The sequence below is a fragment of the Engraulis encrasicolus genome, chromosome 3 (assembly GCF_034702125.1).
Source record: "Engraulis encrasicolus isolate BLACKSEA-1 chromosome 3, IST_EnEncr_1.0, whole genome shotgun sequence".
Taxonomy (NCBI): domain Eukaryota; kingdom Metazoa; phylum Chordata; class Actinopteri; order Clupeiformes; family Engraulidae; genus Engraulis; species Engraulis encrasicolus.
In genome coordinates this window covers 43,491,561-43,501,638 of record NC_085859.1, presented here as the reverse complement: position 1 = coordinate 43,501,638, position 10,078 = coordinate 43,491,561, and the positions used below count along the sequence as shown (strand labels likewise).

The window sequence follows — 10,078 nt, the reverse complement described above, 5'->3', positions numbered from 1 at the left end:
GCAGCCCCGGGAGGAGCAGTAGCTGTGGCCCTCACGACTGTGACGCGCACGCAGGTACAGCCACAACAGCCTGAGGAGGGAAGGAGGAGGAGGAGAGGGGGGAGAAGAAGCGGGAGGAGGGGAGAAGAGGGGGCAGAGAGAGAGAGACAGACAGAGAGAGAGAGAGAGAGAGAGAGAGAGAGAGAGAGAGAGAGAGAGAGAGAGAGAGAGAGAGAGAGAGAGAAAGAAAGAAAGAAAGAAAGAGAAATAAAGAACGAGAGAGACAAAGAACGAGAGAGACAGAGAGAGAGAAACAGACAGACAGATGGAGACAGAGACACAGAGAGAGGAAGAGAAAGAGAGAGAGTAAGAGAGAGACAGAGACAGAGACAGAAAGAGTGGTGACATTGTGTCAGGTCAGCTATCAATCCTTACAGACATGATGTAGACAGACTAACCAAGTCCACACAGATACAGCCACTACAGCCTAAGGAGGGAGAATAGAGAAGAGGTGGCAGACAGAGAGATGCAGGGAACAAACTGTCAGATCAGCTGCCAATCCTTATCGAACTTAACCCCTTTGCACAGAGCCTATGTTATAAACTTACGGTCAACAAAATTGTAATGGTTATGTCTTCATCTTTTACTTAAAGCTCTCTGTAATGTCATAGCAATGGTGTTATGATGTAGTTGAGTATCTTCAGCAAAGAGTGAATAGGCCGGCCGACGACCCCATCTGCGCAAAGAGGCTACCATAGCCAGACTAACCATGTACCTATGTACACACAGGTAGGAGGAGGGAGGGCAGAGGGAGGGGGAAGTGGCATGGCATCAGATCAGCGACGAATTCTTACAGAAATGCCCTTCTACATTATATACTACTTTTATCTCTGATCAGTTCTCAGCTAATAAAAGCCCCATACTTTTCATCTCAAAAGATTCTCATATATCAATCTTCAAAATGGTTTGGCCAGTACCTTTATACATTAAAATGACAAATATCATCTTGGTGTATCTCGCAGCGGGATATGCTGATCTATCGCCAGTAGCCTCTTTGTGCAGATGAGCCGTCAGTGAAAAGACTCAACCGCATCATAACATTTGTTAACAATATTCTCTTTGAAACACTATTTATTGTACAATCCTAGACTGTCATAGATATATATACGTTTAATACCCTACAACTTAGTATGTAGCTCTGTCATGTTTTAATTTTTGTTGTGAAAAAATGTGCAGTGTGTGGTCCCCAGAAATTTGAGATGACAAAATGGGGTCTCTTGCCATAAAAGGGAACCACTAGGTTGAAGAGACTTGTAACAACTGTGTCTCTTCCCGGTCCATCCTCTTACCCAGTGGAGCGGTCGAAGAAGAACTTCCTGTCCAGCTGGCGTTTCTGCAGGTCTTCGAGCGAGCTGACCGGGCCGTAGTCCTCCATGTCGGTGAAGGTGTTGTTCTGCCTGTCGTTGATGTCCGACATGATCTGGAAGCTGGTGTCTGTCGGGTAGCACAGCCCCACTAGCGCCCAGTTATCCCTGGGGAACGCAGGCAAGAGGAGAAGAAGAAAGAAGACACAACACAACAAGAAAATAAAATGTGACTTTCTATTTGTTTGGGGATGAAAGAGAGGGGAAGATAGGACACAAAAAGAAGACAAAGAAGAATAAGACGTTTCCAAAGTTCACCTACAAGCTTATGCAATCATTTACTTATCAAGGTAGCACAGGCATACCAGCGCCCAGTTGTCCCTAAGGAACACAGGCAAAAGGAGAAGAAAGAAGACACAACACAACAGAAAATAAAATGTGACTTTCTATTTGTTGGGGAATAACAGAGAGGAGAAGAAAGGACACACAAAAAAGAAAAGAGACAGAATTAGAAGACAAGAATAAAATAAAAAGACAATAAAATGTCTCCTTCCACATGTTTTCCCTTTATTTCCAAAGTTCAGCTACAAAACTAACTTTGCCAAAAATCAATATACAGTATGTATGCATCTAACGACAACGGCTTCCTCTCTTCAGTTGCCAAAATAAAATGTCACTTTCTATTTGTTTACTTCTTCTTCATGAATCTATGCTACAAAGTGACTTGGCCTTCTAACGACTGAAATAATTTACTTGTCTAGATTCCAAATTCTCCCCACACACCACCACCACCACCACCAACCCCCCACCCCCCCACCCCCCCTACCCCCCCACCCCACCACACACACACACCCCACCCCCCACAGCTTTCTTCAAGTGCCCTGCATGCCACCACAGTTGTGAGGTGCCCTGGCTCATCCGTGCCAGGAGGAGGAAGATAAACGACTTGTCTATACCAATGCTGTGGGGTGCCATCTATTCTCGGTGACTGTGGCTTTCCATCCCAATGTCTTCTACAGAATTTAGTGTTGTTCTAGAAGGAGGGCAGATCGATGTCTTCCAGGTGAACAGAGGGATCAATGGACCCCACACTAACACCAACACTGCAGCTGTTTCTCTCACCCACAGCAATACAGTGTATTTTAGTAGCTTATTCTTCTATCAGTATAAAACCTGCAAATCCAGTCAAGGCTGCTACAACTAATAGTGTGGCCATTTTTCTGTTTTGGCAACATTAACTCTCTTCCTAATAAACTTGCTATGGCAGCTAGGACTTCTTTGTCATGGTCGATGAGTTCATAAAGCAGACTTACTGGCATAGGGGACTGGCTTATCAAAATGAAAGCCCCAGGACTTAATCGTTTTTTAAATGTTTTGAAATTTACATTCATAATCACCAGTTTGACCAAGAAGTAGACAGGACTTATGTACAGACTGACAGGACTTGCTTGTTGAAGTTGAAGACCAACACACAGTCTTCCAGGGCACAGGGCCCATTCCATTTATTTGTACATGCATATTAAAATCTTTTCATAAATCTCCAGTTTGGTCAGAAGAGAGGACTTGCTTCCAGAGTGGTAGGTCTTACTTGTCAAAGTTGGCGAATGAGAGGACAATCTCACGGGCCCATCTCATTTGTTAAAAACTTTTCATAGACCTCCTACAGGGTATTTGGTCAGAAGAGAGGACTTACTTGCTTACAGAGTGGCAGGACTTGCTTGTCAAAGTTGACGAATGAGAGGTCAATCTCGTGGGGTACGGGACCATGCCATTTATTAAAATCTTTTCATAAATCTCCAGTTTGGTCAGAAGAGAGGACTTGCTTGCTTACACAGTTGACAGGACTTACTTCTCAAAGTTGACAAGTGAGAGGACGATCTCACAGGGCCATCTCATTTGTTAAAAACTTTTCATAGACCTCCTATTTGGTCAGAAGAGAGGACTTGCTTACACAGTTGATCGGACTTACTTGTAAAAATTGGAAAGCAAAAGAACAGTCTCACAGGATTTGTTAAAACAATCCAATTTGGTCAGAAGAGAGGTTGCTTACAGAGTTGTGGGACAGAGTGGTGGGACTTACGTGTCAAAGTTGACACGTAGTAGAGTAACATCTACTAGCCATTTTGGCTGGTGATGTTAATTATTTTTTTGGGGGGGGGGGGTTGTGGCACAGCGTGCTAAGCCCCCCACATTTGGGCTTACATTGCCCACAGGGACCCCAGTTCGAATCCAGCCGGGGTCATTTCCCGGCCCAACCCCATCTATCTCTCCCAACCTGTCTACTCTCACACTATCCTGAAATAATAAAGGTCAAAAAGCCTAAAAAAATATTATTTTTTAAAAAGAAAAAAAGACATTTTGAGCATTGGTAGCTGGACTTACTTGTCAAAGTTGACGAGTGAGAGGACGATCTCGCGTGGTGCGGGGCCGTCCCAGTGCATCGTGTAGCTCTTGGCCATCATGAGGATGGGCTGGTACTGCTGAGACGATGCCCCCTGGCTGTTGATGCCGCGCAGCACCATCGGCTTGTCCGGGTACTCGTCACGGCAGATGGACAGAGCCAGGCCGGACGCCCCCTGAGTCTTCACGTACACCTGGAGGAGGTACACACGATGAGGAGGGTATGTGTTATTGTGTGTGTGAGTGTGTGTGTGTTATTGCATGTGTGAGTGTGTGTGTGTGAGTGTGTGTGTGTGTGTGTGTGTGTGTGTGTGTGTGTGTGTGTGTGTGTGTGATTGTGTGTGATTGTGTGTGCTTGTGTGTGTGTGTGCATGTGTGTGTGTGTGTGTGTGTGTGTGTGTGTGTGTGTGTGTGAAATAAACAGAGAGAGAGAGAGAGAGAGAGAGAGAGATAGAGAGAGAGAGAGATGGAGAGAGACCAAGAGAGAGAGAGAGAGAGAGAGGTGGAGATGGAGAGAGAGAGAGAGAGAGAGAGAGAGAGAGAGAGAGAGAGAGAGAGATTTGTCAATGCATCCTGTGAATTATTGATGGAAAGAAGGGGTCCTGTTCAGGCTTCTACAACAACCGCTAGACACAGTAGCTGATGGTGCAGATAGAAGTTTAATGCAAACCTGCTATAAGCTCTTGAAACTGTACTTTTACTCTAACTCAAACAGTAGTTATAACAATGTTATGGTGCAATGTGACAAAGTTTGTTTAATTTGAGCGCTCTGCTTAAGCACACCAAAATAGAAGCAGTGAATAAAGTACAGTGTATTTTTGCCACAATGCTGCTGTGAATTGTTCCTGTAAATCCAATGTAATTGTTCGATTTGTTTTAAATGCCTGATGAAGAGAGGCTTTAAAAAACACCTAAAAGCAGTGGTAGTGTAAATTGGCTGTAACAAGCGAGAATTACAATGACGCCGTGGGCAATTCCACCTAAAAAGGCTTCTAACAGTTCAGCCCAACGGCAAATCAAATTACTCCCATCCCATCTGGGATACACTACGGCGCTACGCCAACCCATCTGATCCCATGTGGAGTCTAAATTGCTTGGGAGTAGTGGTCACATTTTATTCTTTGTACGTGTGTGTGTGTGTGTGTGTGTGTGTGTGTGTGTGTGTGTGTGTGTGTGTGTGTGTGTGTGTGTGTGTGTATGTGTGTGTGTGTGTGTGTGTGTGTGTGTGTGTGTGTGTGTGTGTGTGTGTGTGTGTGTGTGTGTGTGTGTGTATGTGTGTGTGTCTGTGTGTGTGTGTGTGTCTGTGTGTGTGTGTGTGTGTGTGTGTGTGTGTGTGTGTGTGTGTGTGTGTGTGCGCGTGTGTGTCTGTGTGTGTGCTTGTGCGCAGACAGGACAGTATGTATGTTAAGTATGTAAGTACGGTAAGTAGGTAAGTAAGACCACATTACCCTATGCAAGAATAATGAATAGATCAAAAGACATTTGGAAGTCATTTTTGTCTTTGAAGAATCAACTGATGGATTGCTGTGGTCTGTGTTTTATTTGCCTGGTGGTGCTCTATGCTCCACATACATGTATAGTACATAACACTAATGTGCGATAGTTATGTGATGTTACATGCATGTCTTCTTCTATCCTTAAACGAGTCTTGTTCAGGGATGTGGAATTCATTTTAGTGAAAACTGACAATAAAGTGACGTTATTGTTATTAGTTCTTCAATTAAAGGGCTAGATAGCCAAACAGCAGATAAAGATGAACACAGGGATGGGGACATTTATCTGAAGATGTGTCGCCCACCTGAGGAATGGGTGGTTTACCATAGGAATGGGTCTTTTAGCTGGGTAATGGGTACTCTACTATAGATGTGTGATTTACCTGGTAAGTTTACCTTGCCTGGCCTCTACTCTACACGGGAAAAAAGTAATTCCACATCCTTTACATCTGGGCAAGGTGTTCTGGGAGGGGCTTGGTCGTCTTATTACAAGACAACTGTCCAATCAGTGGACAGGGGCGTGACGAGGGAGGTAGGGAGGGAGGAGTTAGTTCACCTGTGGTATATAAGGAGTTTGACAAAATAACTGAGACGCCTGTCATTTCAGTGTGGGAAGTTTCATGGCTCAGTTGGACCCGCGTGTTGGCCAATCTTCAATAATGACACAATGACACCAAATTTCCAATGCACACAACATTATGCGTAACATATCAGAATTCAAACAGGATAAATTCTTGGTATGTGTGTAACTGTTGCATCTTTGACCGAGAAAGCAGTATCCAAGGTAATATCTGCATACCACCAAGAAGGATGAACCGCCACATCCAACAGGATTAACTGTGGACGCAAGAGGGACTAAATGACACTAAAATGAGAGGTGTTTCAGTTATTTTGTACAACCCCTGTACATAGGCTTCATGTTTACAAACATCAGTGTTGTGAGGAGGGGCAAGATGCTAAGCAGCCAACCACATGAGCTCATTTTTTGAGCGACAGCAGTTTCCAACAAACAGAGGTTGAAAAGTGTGCACTGCGTAGCCAGGGGTGCGCAGTCAGGGGTGTTTACAAACGTGTAACCTAGCGTTTCTCAACGGGGGCAGGTACAGCCCCCTAGGGAGCTGGAGTTGGGGAGCCCTAGGGGGGCGGGGTTTAGTTTTCATTAGGAGCATTAGTCCATTTGATTTTTTTAATACTAAGGGGGCGTTGGCAGGCTTATGATGAGGCCCAGGGGGCGTTGGGAGGCTTATGATGAGGCCCAGGGGGTGTTGGGAGGCTTATGATGAGGCCTAAAGGGGGATTCATACTTGTCGTGACTGGCGCTACCCTCCTTCATACTTCACTCGCGACCTCACTCGCGACCTCACTCGCGCCGTCACGTGACCCAAAATGACGTCACACGCCGTGTCGTGAGCTGCCGTGGCGCGACGTCGTGCACCCCAGATATTTTGTAACTTGTCGTGCGCCACCAGCGACCATACAGGTAGGCAGACAAAGCAGGAGTTGCGAAGAGAGGCTACAACTACTGTAGGCTACTACAGAATGGATCATGCATCATTTTGAGGATAATAAAATGTCCTAGAGAGTTATTTTATCTTCTCTCTTAAATGTTGTTCAGTGAAACAATTGTTTACTTTGTTCAGAAGCACGTTGTGTTCGGCGATATATTTAAAAATTCTGCCGCCAGAACAATGCTCTCACATGGTCTTCCGACTTCCGACAATGCGAGCGAAAGCCTTCTTAGGCTATGAGCCGAGGGGTCGACCGGTGCCATCTGGGGGGAGGAATGCTAGCAATGTTTTTTGGCAAGGTATATCCCCCCACTAGTAGAAAAAGCTTGATAGCAGTCATGGGGTGGTAGCGAAATCACTTTTTTCAGCTCTTGAAGTTACTACCCCCCCTATAATAAATACTGTTTTTTAATATCGGCTGTATATGTAGTTATGGCTTATGTTGGGGGTATTGCCAATATCCTATACCATCGTGCTTGTTATCACTGGAAAGGGGACCTTTCAGGCTTTCATTTCAGCCCATTAATGAATCTGTCTGACATACACAGAAGCCACAGCACGTCATTAAACCAGAAATGGCTCCCATTTTCACACACATTGTGCCAAAACTGCGCACTTTCGTTTACGTCTGTGGCATGAAAGAACACCAAGGACACCAAAGTTAACAACCTCAATACTCAGGGCACTCTACCGATTCAGAAAATGTATAATATGCCCATGCTATTATTTAGTATATGTTTGTGAGAGCCTTAAATGTCACTTGTGCAACCAGCAAAAATGTTTTCAAAATAGGACCCAATAGAATGGACTAATACAATGCCAGTATCACTTTACTTAAACAAACTTTGTTTATACTGTAGTTCATATGTGAATGTACATAACATTCACAAGTTGTTAAAGTATTCAATTATTGTAGTGCAGTGTTTCTCAAAGTGGGCCGGAAGCCCCCCTAGGGGGGCGCGTGAAGTCAGAAGGTTTTTCTTTTTTAATACTTTTCTGCTTTGCCATTAAGTCACTAATATTTAGAGAACATAGGCCATACTGTACGTGTATATCAGGCTCTAATAAAATTCACGACGGCCTATTTATTTGTATTTTCGTAACCATTTTGCTCGAGGGGGGCGCAGACAGACACCCTTCCTCTGAAGGGGGGAATGGCACGAACAGTTTGAGAAACACTGTTGTAGTGTATGTGAAGAAATACAATCTAGATGGTAGGCCCTGGAATGATAGGGCATTGGGTAACACTTTACTTAAACCACTCAGATATGGTATCTCATTAACAGAATTTAGATAAATGTTCATATACAACATTTTATACAGGCTATTTCATAAACAAATAGACTGAGACCCTATACAAGGGGTTACAAGCCAATAAAGAAACATGTTGCAAAGGGAATATGTTTAATGAAAGAATAGTTTCATGTAGATTTATATTATTTCGTCGTCAGTACTCTTCATCTTCCATGTCATCCCCTTCATCTGAACTGTCTATGGTTGCCTGGTTTCCGCACACTCTCAGTTTACACATGTCTGTGCACCTGAGGCCATTTACCAGACAAACACAATGATGGCTAGAGCATTTTGTAGTGCAGTTGCACGAAAGAAGGTCCAGGACAGCTTGGGATATTGTCAATATTCTATACAATAGCGCTTGGTATTACTGGAAAGGGGACCTTTCATTCTTTCATTCAAGTCCATTGCTGAATGTTTCTGACACACACAGAGGTCACAGCACTTCATTAAACCAGACATAGGTCACATTTTCTCACAAATGTTGGCTAAACTGTTTGATTTCGTTTATCTCTGTGGCATGAAAGAACGCCAAGGACACAAAATTACACAACCTCAATACTCGGTGGACTCGGAAAATGATAATATGCCCATACAATTATTTTGTATATGTTTGTGAGGGCCTAAAATTTGACTTGTGTAACCACCAATAGTCTACAAAATAGTAGCCAATGTAGCAGGTCATTAGCTGGAAATATCAGGCCTATTTTCCTGCCAATGTTTGTGCTGACATTCACAGAGGTCATTAAACCAATAATTTCTCGGCCCTATCGTGGCCTAATGGTAGGACACTGGTCTACTACGCGGCTGACCCGGGTTCGATTCTGAACCGTGCCCTTTGCCGACCCTCCCCCATCTCTCCCTCCCAACTCGCTTCCTGTCACCTCCTTCACTGTCCTGTCTCATATAAACAATAAATAAAGGCTTGAAAAGGCCCCCCCCCCAAATACTTAAATGATCACTCCTGCCAATTTCAATATGCTGTTGTATTGCTCACATTACCCTTGACTTGTCAGTACCCGGAGATGCTGCATGCTGCTATTCTAATGGGGGCAGATTTTGTTTACATTTTTAAAAAATCTTAACATGGGCCTACTCCAAATATTTTCCCAAAAGGTAACACCTGCCCCCATTACAATGACCAGGATCTTGGAAAAGGCTGAAGAAAAAAAATCTCTGGTACTGACAAGTCCAGGGTAGTGTGAGCATTACATGCATGTTGAAATTGGCTGGCGTTATCCTTTAAACCAGTAATTTCTCACAAATTCCACCTCAACTGTATGATTTATGTTGTCCCTATACCATGGGAAAACATCAGGGTCACAAAACCAAATGATTTTAAAAATCTAGGCATGCTGTTGATTCAGAAAATGTATAATGTACCCATACAATATTTGCAGGAGCCTTTAAAAGGCCGTAATGATCCTCAAGGCCCTAATGACCTATTTTCTGACCAATTCTGTAATATCTCCTTACAGACATACATACAAATGTTGGATAAAAAGAAAAATGAATGAATATATGTATGTATAGTGTATATACATACAGTATGAATGTATGTGCATAAGAATGTATGAATCAGCTTTGAAATGGTACTGTTGTCAGTAAATGATCAAATTGCACATACAGCACTGCTTAATAATAGACATATTGTCCTGCCAGACATTTCACAGATTACTGACCAAAAGCTTATTGAAAGAAATTGAAAAATATTTCCCAAAATGTAATATGGTAGCCCTTCCCCAAATGATAATTTCAAAGGCAAAATTTTTGCCATAGAGAAAAGGTGTGTGTGTGTGTGTGTGCGTGTGCGTGTGCGTGCGCGCGCAGAAGAAATTCAAACTTGATGCCATCTGAAATTTGTGTCAAAATTCAATATGGCTGCTATTTCCCAAAATGGATGACTTTCATGCATTTTTCTCAATACTGTGGGGCCATAATATAGGCCTACTACATAGTAGATTACTTTTTTTCAGCACTTCTCTGCTATATTCTCTTACAGATATTTTACCAAAGGTTGACTAAACAAACAAAAAATAAG

The 10,078-nt window shown here is 43.3% G+C and overlaps 1 protein-coding gene across 1 annotated transcript in view; it reads right to left on the bottom strand.

Annotated features, from left to right (window-relative positions):
- The window catches only part of cemip2 (cell migration inducing hyaluronidase 2), a 94,175-nt gene that overhangs the window by 6,559 nt on the left and 77,538 nt on the right, over positions 1–10,078 (bottom strand). Inside the window, exons 19-21 of the mRNA XM_063195489.1 lie at positions 3,726–3,937; positions 1,329–1,511; positions 1–70 (exon numbers count right to left, since the gene is read on the bottom strand). The exon at positions 1–70 is cut by the window's left edge and continues 150 nt beyond it. Of these exons, the coding sequence (XP_063051559.1) occupies positions 1–70; positions 1,329–1,511; positions 3,726–3,937 (465 nt within the window). The remainder of the gene's footprint in view (positions 71–1,328; positions 1,512–3,725; positions 3,938–10,078) is intronic.